This window comes from Lycorma delicatula, chromosome 1 (assembly GCF_047948215.1).
Source record: "Lycorma delicatula isolate Av1 chromosome 1, ASM4794821v1, whole genome shotgun sequence".
In the NCBI taxonomy this organism is placed as follows: Eukaryota; Metazoa; Arthropoda; class Insecta; order Hemiptera; family Fulgoridae; genus Lycorma; species Lycorma delicatula.
The window spans coordinates 134,300,178-134,321,414 of NC_134455.1; the positions used below are offsets into that span (position 1 = coordinate 134,300,178).

The 21,237-nt window shown below is 34.2% G+C and overlaps 1 protein-coding gene across 6 annotated transcripts in view; it reads left to right on the plus strand.

Moving 5' to 3' along the window:
- The window catches only part of LOC142322458 (epidermal retinol dehydrogenase 2-like), a 231,960-nt gene that overhangs the window by 183,392 nt on the left and 27,331 nt on the right, over positions 1 to 21,237 (plus strand). For all 6 annotated transcript variants that reach the window (XM_075361575.1, XM_075361585.1, XM_075361567.1 and 3 more), the window contains one exon: positions 15,915 to 16,074. In XM_075361575.1, coding sequence (XP_075217690.1) covers positions 15,915 to 16,074 — 160 coding nt within the window. The remainder of the gene's footprint in view (positions 1 to 15,914; positions 16,075 to 21,237) is intronic.

Below are 21,237 nucleotides of genomic sequence, written 5' to 3' on the forward strand. Positions count from 1 at the left end.
TAATCCGGTTGAAACTAAAAAAAAAACCTTTCCAGATCTGTGTTTTACACAGATACAACATATACTGAGAGTTTTCCTTGCTTCTTCGATATTTTAAAAAAAGTTAAAAAAAGTTGTGTACCTGTTTTTAAAAACAGGTACACAAACGGTTAAAATATAATTAATAAAACAGATTAATACTTATGGCGCTATTAATAATGAAATTTAATAGCCGCCATTTTAAAATTTTGTAGAACATGTTTGATGTAATGTATGTGTAATCTCAAAACCCAATCTGATGAACAGAGAAAACAATGAAGGAAGCTTGGGTTGTAGAGATGATTTTATTGTTTATTTTGATGTCCTTAATCAGTCCCTTAAATTTTGTCAATATCTCAAGTGTTAATACTAAATAGGATGGAACAACTTTCAGCCGTTAAATATAGAAAGATTTAAATTTTGCGTTTTTCATCTAGAAACCACAGAATTTCTATTGTGACGGGATTATTTTTTTATTTCAAAAAACGACTTAACGTGTTCGATCAAAACAATCCATATTTGATTTTATGAACATTAAAATATAAAAAAACCTGTTGTACTATTACAGTGGCGAGCAAATTAACCCGAACACAGTATTTTTTAACAGAAAATGTTTTTAAAAGAAAATGTTTTTTAGTTAAAAACTACTCAGATTTTAGTTTATTGCCGCTGATTCCACTAGGTAGAATCATGATTTTTGATTTCTTAATCTCTAAACCAAACCTGTATCACTGAACTAATAAGTCTTTACTGTAGCCCATAAATTTTGTAGCCCATAATTTTATGTTTTGGTTTTTTGAAGAACTCTTGGTTTCTTTGGCGTGCAATATCCTGTTGCACCAGTTTATCCAGTTCTGGGGTTTTCTGCATAAGTGGTACTATTTTTCTTTGGCATATGTAATCCGACTTCATTATCTCATCCACAAGTATAAGTGCTTCCTGGCCCTTCATGTGTAAAACGTACCCAAAACATCTTTTTCGATGGTTGTTTGGGAGCTTGTTGCAGGTGTGCTGGCGAAATCGTCTTATTTGCTGACTTAAGTGTGCTGGCTCCCCTTGGACAAAGAAATGAGTCGTCTGAAAAATAACTTTTCCACATCTAAATAGTCCATTTTTTATGTTCCTTAGACCATTGAAGTTTTTTTGTCTTTCTTATTAGTAATCGATCCTGGGTAGGCGTGGTATTTCCGTCCACATTTTCCTTTTCTCTTTGGAGTGACGAAAGCAGTCTCCGTAAACCTCTAAACGATTTCATTTAGGTATAACCCCACACACTATCTGTGTCTGTGTTATATCGCTTTTGTGGGGTTATATCCATTGTTTTAACTAGAAACTCACAAGGTCACCAAAAACTAATTGACATCTGAGTCCGGTAAGTGCTTCTGGCACGTTAACGACCGAGGACTTTTTGAGGACCGCAGGTAAAGGTTTTGCCTCGGAACTGCGGGGGTGGTGGGCTATCGGAATAACCCAACGTGGGTACCGATATGTAACAGCAGTTCAAACCACCACACCAGTTTTTGTATTGTTGCTGAGATGTGGTCAATTCGTGCCACTTTTTTGTGGCAGACTGAATTGAAGTCTTGCCACTTAGTTCAAGCCAATAGTTCAACGTGCATTTCGACGTGCATATGTAAAAGAACCTTTGCATGAAAATATTATACACGTTGGTTCAAACAGTTCATAGAAAATCGATCTGTGTACAAGAAAAAATCCAATGGGAAACCACGAGTATTTGACGAAACTGAACGAATTATACAGTCTACAGTCAGAATTCCTAACAACAATTCTATCTCTCGTCAAAGCCTCGGGTTAGATACTCCGAAAACAATTCACAACGTTTAACACAAAAGATTAAAATTGTGACATAATTGGTTTTAATTCCTACTATTTCAAATTGATTTCAAATCTGAAAATGAGGAACAACGTTTCAATTTCAGTGGATATAATTTTATAAGGATGAAAAGCTACACTCCATATTAATTGTGTGTGCGCGCGACACGCCTAAGTTAATTTTTGGTGTGGCATGATAAAAAAATCGTGTAATCGGGCTTTTTTTCTTCGCTGAAAAGAAAAATGAAAATTTTTATCTCGATTAATTACTTAATGCTTTCCTCAACTGCATAACATACAAGGATTTCATTTCTATCAAAATCACGTACTTTAATGCATTTGTCAGCCAGGGTTTGAACGGAAAAATTGGACATCGATGAATTGGAAGCCCAAGGTCCTTGCCAGACAAGGAGTCTAGACCTGACATCTTGCGATATTTTCTTGTGGGGGGTATATAAAAAACATTGGTTATTTGCAAAAGATAATGGATTAATGTTGCAACGACTGTAACCATCAAAGAAAGCATGTTAATTAGGGCGGGTATGGGCAGAAACTTTAGTATAGATTGGATATTTGACAAATCTAATTATTCATATATTGAGATCTATTAGTAAAGTAAAAAAACTATTTTAAATGACAAACAAAAATTTTCATTTAATCCATGTTCAAAATCCGACAATCCTTTTATGAAGACCCGGTATTTAACATTATTTAAAGTTTAAAATACCTAGTTCGCAGTTAAATGCTGTAAATTTAAATTTAAAAATATAAGACAATTAAAACAACTTACCCTGAGTGATTCATCGGCCTCATCCTGTGATTTTAGAATTAAACAGTTTCTCATAGTGTGAAACATCATTTCTTTTGTAATTAATCCATCACCAAACATATCATATACCTGATTGATAAAAATAATTTTTTATTATTGAATGTTTTTAAGAATGACAAATAAAAGTAGGAACGGGACAAAACACTTTAATAAATCCAAACGTTACAATATTTGGAATTTTACCTACCAGTTGAAGTATACTTCATAATAATCCTCATGAAAATCAATTCTAAGAAATCTTTTACATTATACCCTGTGTTACCAACAGTAAAAATCTAATCCTTTTTGATAAATTTTGAAATAGTTAAAAAATCTTGAAAGTGAGATACGATCCTCCAATAAGGTGAAAGTTACACAATTGAATTTATTTGTTTTGTTTCACATCGCTCAAGTAGTTATGTGGCGTGAAACGTGTCTGATCCGTAACCATGGACACATCAGTTCGAATCAGACTTCAATCTAAATTGAAGTATATTTTTGTATATTTTTTTTTAATGATGTAAAAGTTTGAATTAAAGACATAAGTATATATAATAACTATTCACAACGTTGTATTTAAATACTCGCGTGTTTTTATATACCTACTATTTATATACCTACTATTTATATACCTACTATTTATATACCTACTATTTATATACCTACTATTTATATACCTACTATTTATATACCTACTATTTATATACCTACTATTTATATACCTACTATTTATATACCTACTATTTATATACCTACTATTTATATACCTACTATTTATATACCTACTATTTATATACCTACTATTTATATACCTAAGATGTAAACTGTGACAGGTAAAAACAGCTGTTTTTAAAAAAAGCAACACGCTATACTAAATATTTTAACGATTCCATTTCAATGTTTCCTATATGCGTGTTCACTAAAAAATACTGGACCGATTCACGCGCGGGGAAAGGAGAAAGGGAAGAAGGTAAAAGGGAATTAAGAGAAAATGGAAAAAGGTAAACGGGGAAAGGTGAAATAGAAAAGGGAAAGGAGAAAAGGGAAAGAGGAAGGGGAAAGGAAAAGAGAAATGTCGTGCATCAGAAACAACTGCTGTTAACTTTTATTATCGCAAAATAACTTTGACTCCATTAATTTGAGCCGAAATGTAAGAGTTCACACACTAGAATAAATTCTGGTAAAGGAATATTTAACAATGTTTTAGGATTATAAAGGCATAATTTATTATTATGTAGGAGAAAGACGTATAATAAACAGAAAATATTTTCACATGCTAGACCCTCAGAATCCCGTGACCAGATATGGTATTTCTCAGTTCCAAATTTTCTATTTTCATATTCCCTCATACAAGCTTTAACGTAAACATTTCTCGGTGAATTAATTTATCATCAAAGCATTAGATCTAGACAGCGTATTAGTTGAAGGGAAAGTATTGTAATCTGTTCAATATGGGCACGGGATGTGCCCATATTGATCCCCGGATCTTAGATATTTGGTTAGATTTTTTTATAAAATATCTAAGATCCGGGGATCAATATGGGCACATCCCGTGCCCATATTGAACAGATTACAATACTTAAAAACTTAATCTACGCTCGCTTCGCTCGCTAACCTTACTAATTAACAGGATAATGAATATTTAAATTTATAATTATATCATTATAATTTATATCGATAATTATAAACAATAATGCTTATATTGTTAATATGGGGAATGTTTAAAATGACTTATTAAAAGAGAATGTTCTTTTAATAAGTCAGTTTAATAAGTCATAAACAAGTTACATTTTTAATATCAATATTTCCTGCTATTTTGAAACATAACATATTCCCACCTAATTCATGTTTGATATTAAAAATATCAATTTTTGGCCTTTTTTGGGAGGGAGGAATATATACCCCCCCACCAGAAAAAAAGCTGTTGTAGTCGTCTGCTATGTTGTGACGTCACATATGAGAGTTATAATTAAATAAATGAATAATATTTAAACAGTAAAATTAACTTGGCCGGGTCTCAAACTCGATCGCCCGGTATCTAATGCGTTAAGCCTTGCGGCTACACCAATCAGATGACTGTTGAAGCGAAATTTGTTCTAAGTTGTGAAATTAGATTAGTTTAGTTAGTGCCGACCGGTCGCCGCTAGTACCGCCCAACCGGGCGAATTAAATACGGTTGAAATGAGTTCTAACATTTACCAGGATGTGTAAAACTGTGAGAATATCTCCTGGGAAACCTGTGTATTCACAAACAAGGTATCCCCATTTTCTATCTTATGTGGATACCTTGTTTGTGAAGATAGAAAACAATGTTTACGCACACCACGCTTTTTTCTCTATATATTTTTTGCCAGATATTCCAATTTAACCCACCGGATTCGTCTTAGTGGTGAACGCGTCTTTCCAAATCAGCTAGTCTAGAGTTATTTTATATGGATTTGAATACTAGACGTCATGGATACGGGTGTTCTTTGGCGATTGGGTTTCAATTAACCCCACATCACAGGAATGTGTCGAATTGAGAATTAAGACTACAACTTCATCTACACTCTTACATAAGAGTGTGTAATACCTGAACGGTAATTCCCGAAGGCTAAACCGGAAAAATAAAGGATACCGGTGTTCTTTGGTGATTGGGTTTCGATTGGGTTTCAATTAACCACACATCACAGGAATGTGTCGAATTGAGAATTAAGACTACAACTTCATCTACACTCTTACATAAGAGTGTGTAATACCTGAACGGTAATTCCCGAAGGCTAAACCGGAAAAATAAAGGATACCGGTGTTCTTTGGTGATTGGGTTTCGATTGGGTTTCAATTAACCACACATCTCAGGAATGTATCGAATTGAGACTAATACTACACTTCATTTACATTCATACATATATCTTCATTCATCCTCTGCAGTACTATCTGAACTGTAATTCCCGGTTAAACAGAAAAAGAAAAAAGGTATTCCAATTAAAAAATAGAAATATTACTTACTTGGAAACAGAATTTTATTTTTTCGTCTAAAGTACCACGTAAATATATTGACAATCCTTTTACCCACGATTCAGGTGTTATTATCAATGAATTAGTTAAGTCGAAAGCAGAGAAAATACGGTCCATTAATATTTCATTGTGAATTTCAAAGATTGATTCCATAACTTCCTTAAATCGACTTCTATCCATCGGATGTTGTCTTGTTAATTTATAATAAATGATCAATAAGGCTTGAATTTCTAATTTTGAAAAATGTGTTTGGCCTAATAAAAACAAAAATTAAATAAACTTATTAAATAAATACTTTTTAAGTACTTAATAAATAAAGGCAGTTTATTTTCAGAGCACCACTCAAACGCACTAAAAGTTAAAATAATTTTAGGACAACACTAGCTTCAAATTAAAAATTTTTTTTAATTTTAAATTTCATCACGCCAATTTTTTCATATGCGTGATGAATGGCATAAAGAGTGGTTCAAAAACACGCACAAGAAAAAATTAGCAAAAACTATCAAATTTTTAATTTCAAGCTATGACTTTCACATAATCTAGATATCAAAGATTGTTAAATCCTTTAGGATGGTTTCTCAGTTATTTTTTACCTTTTGGTGCTTTTAATTGAATGCTTCAAATTTAATATTTTATACTTTTTTTGTACTTGAGTTTTTCCCCTCTGCTTCCCGGGGCTGGATACGCGTTAGCATCAAGCATCACACAGCTCCGGGAAGTGCCTTTGCCTCTAACCACGAGGCGGGCAGCCAGGCCCGGTTATGCCGTTCCCAGCCCCCCCACCTCCGCAACCGGGTCGGTCTTTTGTGCCTTCCTTTAACAGAAGTAACCCCGAGGGGAACCCCTGCCGGGTCTCTGTCTTAATAGCTCAGGGGCTCGAGACTCACCGACCATCGCCACCGCCCACCCGAGTAACACGTTCCCACAGACAGACGACTCGGCCGAGGCTGTCTCACCCGCTCTCTTCCCTCTTTTTATTATTCTCGACCACGAACGTTGCAGTCTTGTGAAAATTCTCCTCACTTGCCAGCACGGTCTACTATTTGGTTAGATTTAAACAGTTAGATTTGAACACTGGGATCGATTGTCCCCGTGTTCGTGACACTCGCCTCTGCACCTCCCATATCTTGGGGACTGGAATACCATGTGCTCGGGTGTGTCAAGATCTCCACAATAAGGGCAGTTGCGATTCTCCGCCCTCCTTCAGCCGTACAGGTAGCTTCTAAAGACCCCATGTCCTGCCAAGAACTGTGCGAGGCAGAAGTTGGTCACACAGACCAACTTCTGGCTGTGCGAGCCAGAAGAAGGTTTGGGTCCTCCTCCCGACTCAGACCTCGATCATGGTATCAGCTGATGTATCCACTTGTACTTGGAAACATCGCATCTGTGTTGCCAATCGCAATAGAGCGATCTTGCGAAGTTTTCATGCCTCCAATTTCCAATACTGCAGACAGCTTTTAAAAGCTCATATTTTAAAATATTACTGTGTATATTTTTAAACACATCAAACACAAACATCACAAACAGCAGAAATCTTTGGTTTCTAGTCTGACATACTTTTATTATAATCTCTCTTGCATTCATACACTGAACCAGTTAGTAATGTCATTTTAAACGCCAAAGGAAATTTCGAATTTTCAAACTCCAGCCATATTTTAACAAAAGTTAAAAATCATTGATTTTTTTGTTTTGCAATTTGATTTTTTATGTTTAATCTACGCGAGGAAAATGCGCACTTCTCACTTATGATCGAAGAGAAGTAATTTTTTTTATTTACTAGTTCATAAGTATCATGACTTTTCAAATATAGATACTGAATGTAACTTATATGAAATTTGAATTTTTGCCTCGCTAAGAAAATATGCGTGTAAACGAGGTTGCATAAGTTCAAAGGTAATTTTTTCACTGAATGCATGTTAAGACTTGAAAATGTTACTAAAATGTGTTATCAGGAGCAAACCTGTATGCAAAATCAGAGCGAATGGATAAAAACTGAATTTCTTCAAAATTCAACTGAAAGGTTCCATACCAAGAATCTAACATACATAATCCAAGAGCGAATTAAGAATATACTGACAGTGATTGGTACTTTTTCGTTTTCCGCCCTCCCCCACTTCCCATTTTTTCACATAAAAATTCTTAATTTAGCATGTATTATAATTGATGAATAAAACAAATACCGTAATAATCCTATAACAATAAAAATAATACAATTTTTGAGTTATATAGACGTCATGACTAAGACAGTGCTACGAAATTTTTACAATAAAAAATCTACTACAAGAATATATAAAAAACCAAATGAAATTAAAATTTCATTTAAAACATTCGCGTCGGTTGTGTAAGAAGATTGTGCTGTTTATATACAATCAAAAACATTGTGCTGTTTATATATACTGTTGGGCTCATGTATATGCAATAAGTTTTGTCCGAGAGAATTGCAAATTTTAAATGAATCTAAGAAATTGGAAAATTTACCTAGGTATTTGCTGATTATTATGAAATCCAAAAATGGTAGGTGGTATCCAGGAATGACTGGTAGAAATAGAAGTCTTATTTTCAGAAAGAAAGTTCAATAGGGGCAGAATTCTTCTGAATCAGTGGGTATTTTCATGGGTAAGTTTAAAGTGGTAAGTAGTTGAATTGTGTGTGGGTGGGCGTGTTCTGTGTACTCTGAGATTGTGGAAATTTAACTTGTGATTGGTAATTTATGTCTTGTGGCCATGTATGAATTACCCAAAAATGAATACCCACTTGTGGCCATAAATTACCCAATCAAGTCACGTGGCTTGATTGTATGAATGTATAACTTGTGTGTGGTACGTCTTACTACCTGTTGTGAATGTTTTTTTCTCTTTAGGTGTTCTTGTAGTGGTTTGGTATGGATGATGTTTACTTGTGGGAACCGAATGTGTGTGTGGGCGCTTATCCCCCCCCCCCTCCTGTGGTAATGCTTTATTTCCCAGGAGGTGGGATCGCCAAGGATGGAGGTTTAGTCAGTAGTGCGCAGGAATACATACGCATTTTCTGTAACAGCTTGCGGAACCTGTTAGAGAGTCAGACACTGCTTCGGTGCCCGAAGAAATTATAATATAATTTAACCAGACAACGTTCTCTCTCTAATCTTGACTAATTACCAGTAATGTTTTAATTTAAATAATTCACTAATTATTGCACTTATTTAAATAAAACATTACCGTTAATTAGTCAAGGTTAGCGAGCGTGGGTTTAGTTTGGTCAGATTATATTTATAAGAAGTCATGCTTATTATAGTAATATTTATTTTTGTTATTATAAGCAATTTTTTTTTTTGTCTTCAGTCATTTGACTGGTTTGATGCAGCTCTCCAAGATAAGCAATAAGCAATAAGCAATAAGCAAGATAAAATATAAGCAATAAGCTTATATTTTTAATATGCAAAATACGTTAATATAGAGAATGTTTAAAATGACTGGTATAAAACAGCATGTTGGTGGTGTTTTTTCTCTAATGTATTATTGGGTTATATGTTTACTACGGTATATCTCTGATGAAAATCAGTTATAAAATTAAGTAATTTTTATGTGAAAAAACCTGAAAATAGTTTTGGGGGGACGTAAAACGAAAAAGTACCTAGCTTTATTTTAAGTAGCTAATGACTAATATTCATTGACGCAACTGTAAACAAACGAAAAAAATTCTTAAATTAGTACGTAATATTAAAATTGTGATTTTGTAAAAGGAAAATGGTTTTACCTTTTAATTTTTTTAAAATTGGTTTTATTCTTGCCTGAACACGTAATTCCAACATAACTGGCATAGTTGATTCCATATTAAACGTTGCCATATTTTTTAGTTAATATTTATCTCACTGTTAATTATAAACAGTTTAAAATAAAGTATTACTACAGATAAATAGATAAATATTTATATAATAAATAACTATGAAAGGTTTTGTAATAAATATATATGTACACGTTAAAAACTATTTTATGAAATAATAATTGACTGCAAGCAAGGTTTATGTAAATAACGATCTCTTGTTACCATAACAACAGATTATTATTATTATTATTATTAAATAATATCGAGTTTACTGGTATATTTCTATTTCATTAATTTTTTAAGAATTATCAATGTGAAAAAGGTATTATTTTAATTAATGTGTCTGGAAAAATCAATAATAATTTTTTTTAAATTTATTTATATCAAAAAGAACATTTTTCAAACTTTTTTTTGCGGAGTCATTAAGAACCACGCAAATAAAATTTAATTTAGTTTATTTCTTTTTCTTCCAGAATTTCCATCATTCTTTCGGATAGGTTAATTATTCCTTCTTTAGTTCATTCTACTCTATCCTCTATTATTTATTTTCACTACAGGAACCTTTAATTCAAAGATTTTCTTTCGCTTTTCTTTACAATATAGACAGTCATGTTCTATAATGTTGAACTTTTTAGTTTATTCATTAATCTTTTTAACATAACCATCTCAACCTTTATAAATCTAGATTTTATTATAGATTAGCCGGCCCGTCTAGCCAGAACCTGAACCCTAGGAGCTCAGGTAAGCCCTGTCAAATCCCGGAGCCAACTCGGGCCCTCCCGGGGTCAATGGGCTTACCCCATAGCCGCAGTGGTCGTTTCGCTTACTGTTACCCATTTTCCAGTGCGACCGGGCTCTGAACACCCGCAGAGCTTGCTTCGGTCGTCATTTCCGTCTACCCAGAGAGCTCCACCCCCTGGACCCTCGCACTACATTATCCTCATGGTTGTGAGAATAATATTGATAATAATTATACTATTCAGCCTATATAGAAACCCGAAAAAGAAACTAAATTACAAAAGATAGAATAATAGTAACTATGGCAACTGAAGTACGCACACCTTTGACAACGAAAAATTCATAACTTATTTCTTTGCCGTGGTGGCAGAAGTATAATAATAATGGAGTAAAATGATTAATCTATTTTTTCTTAATGAATATCTTTAATTCACAATTTCACCCTCTCTGGGAGGGGGGAGGTGGCAGAAATAATGAATATTTTTTAATATCTTAATCTTCAAGGGAGCTAGGGCCTCGGTCGATGGCTTAAAAACCTTCACCGGGATAACACGAATGTATCATACAAATTTCAAAGTAATTGATCGGTTGTTCTCGCGTGTTGCGATAACAAACGAACAGACGAACCTCTCTCTCTCAATCTCTCTCTCTCTATCTCTCTCTCTCAATCTCTCTCTCTCTCTCTCTCTCTCTCTCTCTCTCTCTCTCTCTCTCTCTCTCTCTCTCTCTCTCTCTCTCTCTCTCTCTCTGTGTGTGTGTGTGAGTGTGTGTGTGAGTGTGTGTGTGTGTGTGTGTGTGTGTGTGTGTGTGTGTGTGTGTGTGTGTGTGTGTGTGTGCGTGCGCGCATACAAAGGCTAGGGCCTCGGTCGATGGCTTAAAAACTTTCTTGAAATAACACGACTGTATCCTGCAAATTTGAAAGTAATCAGTCAGTTGGTTCTCGCGTGATGCGATAACGTACAAACAATTTTTATATATATATACACATATATGTTAGCGTTCAACCTACTAAAATAGATCTCGTTTGAATTTTGAAAATCAGACGATTGTTTGCAGAGATATTTTGGGCTCCTAAAACAGCGCCCCAGGGACACCCTTTTACCAGTTGAATGTGATGTTTGGTCTAGCCTCCCACGAGGTGCTCACATCACATCACCGCTCTAGCCTCACACACCCCACGGCAAGCCTATTATTGTTAAACAGAATTTTTTTAAATTCATTTAATATTTTATTCAACGTAAATTTAATTTTATTATTTTTGTAATATTATTCATTCGATTGAGTTGAATCATTTAGTTCAAAGGTCAGTTCACAAAGTGATAGAGACTCACAGTTCATTAATTCAATTCATTAATGTTTGTGCTTTAACCGGCAAATATTCACTACTACATTTTTTTCGAGATGAAATATATATATATATATATATATATATATATATATATATATATGTATATATATATATATATATATATATATGTATATATAAACCTTCTCAGTTATGCCAAGAAACATGGGTAAAAATTTGTTTGCGATTGATCGAGAAGTTTTTTTATTTATCCAGTTCAAACAAAAACCCTCTTATATAAAATATTATAGATCTGTTTGTTTAGCCTTGACTGGTTCATTCGGGCCGTGTCGATCGAATTTTAGTCTTCTTTTTAGTTATTGTTACAAAGAAAATATTTCATTTATCGTATATCCGTTTGATCTCAGTCTGTAGCCATCTTGGACCATTAATTCTTCTTTGTTTCTATTAGCAATATTTGCTTAATCAACTACATATGTACAATTATTTAAATCTAGATATAATTTAAATGAAGGCAATTGATTAATTTTATATAAAATTAATATTTTTAATATTTTCTTTGCATATTTTAATCTGTGAATATATTGGGTGATAATATTTATTTATCGTCTTGGAGTTCATTAAATTTTAAATAAGTTTTTCTTAATTTTGTTAAATATTTTAATTTCTTAGGACAATTTTTTATTTTTATTAATTGGCTTTAAGATGATTTTACCTATTCAGCCGACTTCCGTGGCTGAGTAAATAGCGTCTCGGTATTTCGTGCGCAGGTCCCGGGTTTGAATCCCGGTCAGTATGTCATCTTTTCATACGCTACCAATTTCCATGGGACTAATGCCCGCTCTTTCATAAAAAAAGAAAAAAAGATGATTATGTAGGTAGTGATATATCTTGAGGGGGAAGGCCTGCGAATTTTTTTTTATCTTTTGGTTGAAAATATTGTAGTATATCTAGATATGAAGGAAATAACAGTTTTTCAAAACTGTTCTTTTGCTTCCTTGTTATTTTTTTTTTACACTTAAATATTTATGATCTGTCCCTCGGAACAATGATTAGATGTGGTATGTGTTCGTTGATTTAAAGAGAAAGCCCAACTTCAATTAATTCATCCATATTTTGTTTTTTTCTGGCTGTGGTTAACAGTTGTCGATGGATGGATAATGAATTTTTGTGGTGTGTGAAAAAATGCTTTCTTTGACTAGTGCTTGGGGTTCAAACCCATAACCTCTGAATGAAAAATATAATATAGTATTTATACTATCAATCCAGCAATGAGATCGGCCAATAGTAATATGATTTAATTTATTAGAATTACCTTATATAAATTGTAACAAGACCTGTATAACGGACCTGAGTAACGGATTCCTGTCAATTAAGAAGAAAGTAGTAGAAAATATAATAATGGGAGGAATCCAGAAAGGGGGCTAAAAGAAACCCTTTTAATAAAGCTAACAGGTCCGTTTAACAATCGTACTTTGTAATACTGCCCGCTGACACACCTAAACAGATGTTCCATGAGAAGATTTACCAGACCCAGTTAAGAATACATGGGAAACTGAAAGGGTTCGGTCGATTGTTCTCCCGTTTAACTGAAGTCTAGTCCTGCAGGTCAAGAAGATAGGAGTATAAATACTCTGGGGAAGACTAGTTAACGGTCACTCTGCAAGGAGAGTCTGCCAGAGAGTGTTACAATAGAGTTCTAAGCGAGGGGTTACTATGCGAATTTGAAACGAAAGTGTTCTGCGAGGAGGTCAGTGAAGGAGCGAATTTCTAGTGTCTACAAATTCGACGCGATTAAGGTGACGTCACAAGTAATTCCAGTACGTGAAAACAAGAAGTGGTTCTGTGAGTTACTTTTAGATTATAAGTGAAAGAGATAATGTACTAAATTTCATTCATAAATTGTTAGGGTAGTTTTATTATTTTTTTAATTTCTTAATTTTTGATGATAACCAAAATGGATATCATTATTATCATTAATATCGGCAAGACGGGCAACCACCTCATTACCTAGAATTCTGAGATTCTGTTTTCCCAGTTCTGGATTGGCCGAGAAACTCCAATCCATCGATCTCACTCCCCACGAATCACTAACACTCTCCCCACATTTGACCTCGCTAAATGTTATCCTGTGGGGTTTAATCAAAGATAGGCTAAAGATTACTGGCTAAAGTCTGAAATGAAATCGACGTTAGATGAGATGTATTGTATTATTATAAGTGGAAGCCATATCAGATCAAAGTGAATGTTGGATGACAAACTTGATGTGTTTGCTATGAAACGAGACGTCAACCGAATCTGTAAGTTATCCCGATAAATTTTTATATGCTTTTAAAGTTGTGAAGTCCTTTTTGAATTTCCCGGTATATATAGAACTTCAAAAATAAACGTAGTGTTTTTACTTCCTTGTACGAAGTAAAGGAAGTATTGTAATCGCGAAAAATTTCGGTTTTTGAGATTTCAACCCCCAAATCCATGATTGAGAAACTGAATCCCTGAATCCATTTTGACCAGTTTCGGCGTGATGTTTTGTTTTCCTGTTTATCCTACGGGAATCACCGTCAGGTATTATTCAGAGGTGAATGAGGATGATATGTATGAGTGTAAATGAAGTGTAGTCTTGTACAGTCTCAGTTCGACCATTCCTGAGATGTATGGTTAATTGAAACCCAGCCAACAAAGAACACCGGTATCCACGATCTAGTATTCAAATCCGTATAAAAGTAACTGCCTTTACTAGGATTTGAACGTTGGAATTCTCCACTTCGAAATCAGCTGATTTGCGAAGACGCGTTTATCACTAGACCAACCCTGTGGGTTCGGCGTGACGTATGTACGTATAACTCAAAAACGATTAGCCGTAGGAAGTTGAAATTTTGGATTTAGGACTGTTGTAACATTTAGTTGTGCACCTCCCCTTTTGATTGCAAGCGACTGAACCGAAAGTGTCCAAATAAGCCCAAAATCAAAAAAATTGAATTTTGGACTCTTTCTTAACTCAGTAATGAGCCCTTATTAAGAGTTTTTCAACGTTATATCATAAGTGGTACTTATTTTCATTGATTCCAAAATTATAGCCAAATAAATTTTAATTAATAAAATATTTGATCTTACAAGAGGAAGGCACATCGGTCCAAATCAGACTTCATCACCTTTTTTTTAATTTTTTTTAATTTAAATATATTGATTTATTAATAATTACGAGTATTAACCTCTGACTGTAAAATAATTTTTACAATAAATAATAATAAATTAAAGAAATATGAAAAAATATCATAAGTTATTAATGAAATAAAATTTTATGTACTTTCCATTTTAAAAGAATGTGTATATGTAATTAAATAGGCGTACAAGGAAGTCATGTGGTGTCCACATCAGATATATTTGCTTGATGATATGATCTGGTCATATGTTTTCCATCTCAGTGACAAACCGAGAGCTTTCCGAACGACCCTGGTTTAATTAGAGTACTCCCTCATGAATTTATGGCGTAAAGTTAAAAACATTTTTAACACAGTTCCTAATAGCTGTATTGATCATCATTTTGAAATAAAAAAATTGGTAAAAAATTCTTTGAAGAATTAGAAAGCTTTACATTCAGATTTTTTTTTAAATTGAAGGTGTATTTTTCCCATATCTGTATTGTGAAGAACAGTGGTGGCTCGTAGTAATTAGTAGGGGGTGCTGCTCTAGAAAATGTTTAATCTTTGTTTTAAAATTCTGTAAAAGGAAACAAACATGCATAAATTTATTCAGAAACTTGATAAAATCCTAAAAGAACAAAATAAACATTTTTTACTTACTTTAATCTAAATTGTTCAACCTATTCTTCTTGTTTTGAAAAAAAAAGAATCAAATAGAATAGCTGGAAGCAGGATAGTAATGTAATTCTACACTTTATCACATTCAAGAATAAGGTGCACGGTTTTTAAGCAAAAAATACGCGGTGTAAAAAAACTACCTTCCAGCAGTATGCCAGGGTGGACACTGCGGGAGCGACAGTGCTCTCTCGCTCTCTACCGCATGCAGCTTGCTATTTGCGCATACGCACAGTAGCCAAACACCATGCCGTTGGAACTGTGAAGCGCACAGTTCCGTACAACGATTTTTGTATGTTTTTCATTAACTGGGGTTTGGCTACTGACATTAATCTTAAACATTATATATTGTACAAATATAAAGAAAAAAGTATTCATTATATTAAATGTTCCATCGATGATATGAAGTGGATATAGGGGGTGCTGCAGTTTCACAGTGCCTATTCGCGAGCCGCTACTAGTGAACAGATAAAACAGACAAAATGGTAATAGGTTGAATTAAGACGAGATGAGGGAAAATATGTATTTATTTATTTTCTTGTAATCTATTCAAAAATTTAAATAATACTTTGACATTTATATTTTATTTCAGGCAGAACAATACTGTTACAATGTTGAAGTTTTACTCTGTCGCTGTTCTTTTGCTGGACATCTTGTTACTTCATATTAAAGTCTTATTTAGTATATTTGAATCCATTTATAATAAATTTTTATCACCTGAAGAAAAATCTGTAGCTGGTGAAATTGTTTTGGTATGTATATAATAATATTATTTCTGAATTTATAAAATGAATTATTTATATAATATATAAAATATTTAATATAATTAAATAGATGTATGTATTTCTAATTAATAAATGTATAATATACTCGTAATAGAATGTATGAAATATGAAATATATAAATTTATAAAATGTATAATATATTTATACATAATTATTAACATCTTCTAATGTACCTGGTGGCATGTTCCTTACACTACTACTGTCTCCATCCATTTCTGTTTCAATCCTTCATCCACTTGTTTCCAATCTTCACCTGATCTATTAACTTCATACTTTTTCCTCGCTTTGTTTCTCTTTATACTGGCACTTCCAATGCTGTTGTCAAGATTCCAATTCCCTAACCTCTTCTTTTTTTTTATTTTGTTTACTTGCATTTTAAATGCACTCCTTTTTTCAGTTAATTACTTCCTCATTCCTCAGTTTATCCATCCATCTTATTTTCTCCACATTCACTTCTCAAAAGCCTCAACCCAATCCCACTTCCACTTTCTCGTCGTCCAAACTTCACTTCCATACAAGACACTCCATAGCATTTGGCTTACGTCTTTGTTAATCCAGATTTTTCCTATGTAATAATTTCCTCTCCTTTGTCTATCCTTCCTTTTATTTCCATTGTTCTTTTTCAGTCAGTCCTCTATCATTGTACTCTACAAATTTCTATAATTTTTTATTTTACTATTTTTCCTTTCTGTTGTTTACTTCCATTACTTTAGTTTTTCCTATATTTCTATATTTATTTTCATTCTTTCCTCCAGAGCTGTTAACCAAAGCTGTGTGTGTGTGTGTGTGTGTGTGTGTGTGGGGTGTGTGTGTGTACTATCAACTAGAATCACTGTATCATCAGCAAACCTTAAGTATATTATTTTTCATTCTTCTATATTTATTCCTTCTGTTTCTTCTAATATTTCTTATCATATCTTCTAAGTAAATGTTGAACTGTGTCAGTGACAGGCAGCATTCTTGCCTAATATCTGTCTTAAGCATAACTCTTTTATCCTTCTGTCTTTCCAATCCTATTTTTATCCCGTTTTATTATATCACGTGTCTTCTCTAAATCTATGAAGTACAGACTTATTCCTGTTCTTCTCTTTAAATACTTCTCTCCAACCATCATATTAGCTTCATGGCATCTGTAATTCCTTTCCCTTTACTGGAGACAAACCTCTCCTGGATTCTCTTCCAGTATTCTTACCAACCTCTGGTTTAGGACTCAGTTAACAATATTTTAGCGACATAGACTTTTAACTTATATATGCTGTACATTTTCTGATACCACTTTACTTCAGAATATATCCTGTTTCTTATTACACAGTTCAATTATTTCTTCCACATATTACTCCTTTAAGCATTTTTTTTCATCTTTTATGGCTGCGTAGGATCACTTTAATCAGTCCATTATCCAAGTTTCTTCGAAGGGACAGTTCAGGCCTTGCAATCCTACCAGTACTTTTTCATACGTTTCAATCTCTGTGTCCTTTATGGTGTTGAAAATGTTCATGTCTCAGTTTCTTTCTTATGAGTGTGAAACAAGTGTTTTTCATGATGTATCCAAAGAATTCTAGTCTTCTCTTACGCATGGTATCTGTGATGGGTTCTAACTGTTTGTACACAACTTTGTTGGGCATGATCAATCCCTGCCTATCTTTCTGGTAATTTTTGTTGATGCAGGTTCTTCCAATTAGCCCACCGGGTTGGTCTAGTGGTTAACTCATCATTGCAAATCAGCTGATTTCAAAGTCGAAAGTTTTATGATTCAAATTCTAATAAAGGCAGTTACTTTTATATGGATTTGAATACTAGATCTTGGATACTGGTGTTCTTTGGTGATTGAGTTTCAGTTAACCACACTTCTCAGGAGTGGTCGACGTGAGACTGTACAACATTACACTTCATTCACATTTATACATATCATCCTCCTTCATCCTTACGGTAGTTCAGGCTAAACAGAAATAGAGAGAGGTTCTTCCAATTCTTCTTTTGATTCTCTGGAATCTTGGTCTTTAATTATTTGTTCAGGTGGAACAGTGTTTCTGCTGCATATGTGGCTTCCAGTTTTATAACTGTGTTGTAGTGTTTTTGTTTGTTCTTGTTTCGATTGAGGTTTTTTCATTTACTTTGTCTGTTATTATTTCTGCAAGGTATATATTGAGTTAATATTTTGACTTTATTACCATTTATGTTTATTTCTTTTAATTATGTTGATTTAAAACATCTAACAAATTAATATAAGCTACTGATTCTAGAGTCCTCATCACGAAATCTTCAGGAGTCCCTTCATAAGCTATCCTAGGGCAAACTTCTGTAATGTCCGTAACAGTTTGATTTTCATCACAATCACAAAGCGGCGTCGGTGTTTTACCCCATTTATACAGGAAATAGGCGAACCTACCATGCTGAGTTCATATTCTGTTCGTATTCTAACCATGTCTTACGTGGCAAGTCAAAATCCGGCGGCTTTTGAGTAATACATGGAATTTGGTTATTCTGCTTTGTGGTCCATTCTTGATGCCAGGCGACAGTCAAGTTGAATTCTTCCTCTTTGGTAGCAATTGCTGTTCTGATGGCTTTGATGGTGGCTTGATTGGCTGATGGTGGCTTTGTAGATCGAAGGTGATCATGATTGGCATTCTCAACGTCCTCATGTATTAGTAGGTTTTGATTGTTTCGTGGTACACCATGGGTAACGTTAAATTAGCTAGCAGATACTGAAGGTATGTTCTCCTGACCACGCAGACACAAGCCTACAGAATTACGAACTGCAGACTATGTCATCAGATATATCCAACAGTCCTTTTGGGGACTAGCCGACAAGAAATCTTGGGCCTTCGGTCCGAATTTGCTACACACGCGCACACACACACATATATATATATACACGCATTTCCGAATAACCGTGATCTTTTACAGTGTACTTTATGCGTGAAAAAGTTGGCCTTCAACTTACTAACAAATACCCCGTTTGAATTTTTAAAATCGGAAGATTTTTTGTAGATATATTATAAGAGCACTTCCCAAAACAGCACCTCAGGAGCATCCCATTTGTTTTCAGTGGATGGTGATGATTGGTCTAGCCTCTCACGACGTGCTTACATACCTTACTACTGCAACCTCTCACGCAATCCCCACGGAAAGTAAATTTAATTCTATAATTTTTGTAATATTATTTATTCAATTGATTTGAATCAATTATTCAGTTTAAACCTAGCTAACCCAGTGATAGAGACTCATATAGTTCACAGTTCATTAAAGTTTGTGCTTCAACTGTAGTAGTGCCAAATCTCCACTACTACATGATTTTTCGAGATAAAATATATCTAAAAATCTTCTAAGTTGTGCCAAGAAATACTGGTAAAAATTTGGTTTCGATTGATCGAGTTGTTTTTTTGTTTATCCGAAACAAACAAGACCCTCTTCCTCTTTATATAATAGCAGAGTACAGTTAGATATATAGGTAAACATTGTTATGCATACAAAAAAAAAACAGTATATATCAACATTTATGTCAGGTTAACATTAACATTTATTGTGAATAACATTGTTACAAAGGTTCAAGGTTCATTTATTGGTTTGGAAACAGTTAATTTAGCCGTGTACGGACACTCACAGCAGAATATGGTGGAGCGCCGTCTTTTTGAAGTGAAACGATGTCAGCTATTCCTCTTGCCGTTAATTCTGAAAGCAACCACATGTTAATCATGTGAAGATAGCTGTGCTGGTTCACAAAACCATCAAAGAAATATCTTCCAAGCAGATTGTCAGCCGTTATCCCTGCCCAAGTCATAACATGCGGCGGATTGCACTCGATTTCCTCATAAAGTGCGGATTGTCTTCTACCCAGAAAAAGACGTTACGATTTCTTGAGCTGCGATAAATCGCACACTCGTCAGAGAACATAACGTTTTATTGGTCATTTGCATGTGGGAAACGTGCGTACAGCATTTCACGTGCATGAACACGTTGTTCCAAGTCGCGATCACTCAACTCATTCGCTGAGGATGGGCGAAAACATGAAACACTCAAGTCTTTCCGCATGTGGTCTGCATAGTCGATCGCGAGGTGCCTAATTCTGCTGACCGCTTATGGATTAACTTCATCAACGATCGTTCAGTTGATTCCGCCACAGCAACAGAAGTTTCGGTGCAAATCGTAGGCCTTCCGCTATGTGGTGCATCGAGAACACTTTCCGTCGCAAAGGTTTTCTTCTCCAATGAGAATAACGTTGATCGTGATGGCGGCGGTTTTCCAAACTGCACAGCGAAGTCCCTCAAAATGTCTGTCATTGTCTTCTTTGTGTTCTGACATTCGTCACCAAACGCTGCTAAACATTGAAAACACTTGTATCCGCCATGGTTTAACTCGAGACTGTCACGCCCTTCCCGCAGTAACCGAAATGATATGCGTAGGACTCAGCTTTTGGCGGGAAATAATAATAAAGAGTGAATTTGTTTAAAATAGTAAAAAAATATATCGTTTTTTTTATTGTTTTGTATCCATAACAATGTTATCTACATGTGTAACTGTACTATGCTATTTACATGTAAAGGGACGTTTTGCCCACACTGTAGATTGATGAGATCTGTACAATGTGTTATTATGTACGGATAAGAATAAATATTTATTTATTTATATGTTTTGAAATATATGAAATATATTCAAAAATATGTTAATTATCTACGAGGTCTGTAAATAAAGCAATGAAACAACTTTTTTTGGCAGCCAAACTGGCAACACTGTAAAGTTATTAGTAAACATAGGGTTATATGAACAACTAATTTATATTAGGTATTAATATTTTTAGTCTATTGTTGTCACGTGACACATAAACAAACTTTCCGTGAACCGAGTTTTTATTGTGCGTAACAAAAATGAGTGATATTAATTATGAACAAGTTTTGTTAAACTCTGTGAGAATGCTACTGAAACTTTTACAAAATTGAAAAGGGCGTAAGGAGAGACTCTCTGTCATAACCCCAAGTTTTTAGGTGGTTTAAAGCATTTTCAGGTGGTCAGGAATCAGTTGCGGACGATCCACGCTCTGGAATACCGTTAACGTCAAAAAGTGACGACAATATTGAGCGAATCAGAGACTTGATACGGTACGACCGGCGATTAACTGTCAGAATGATTGCA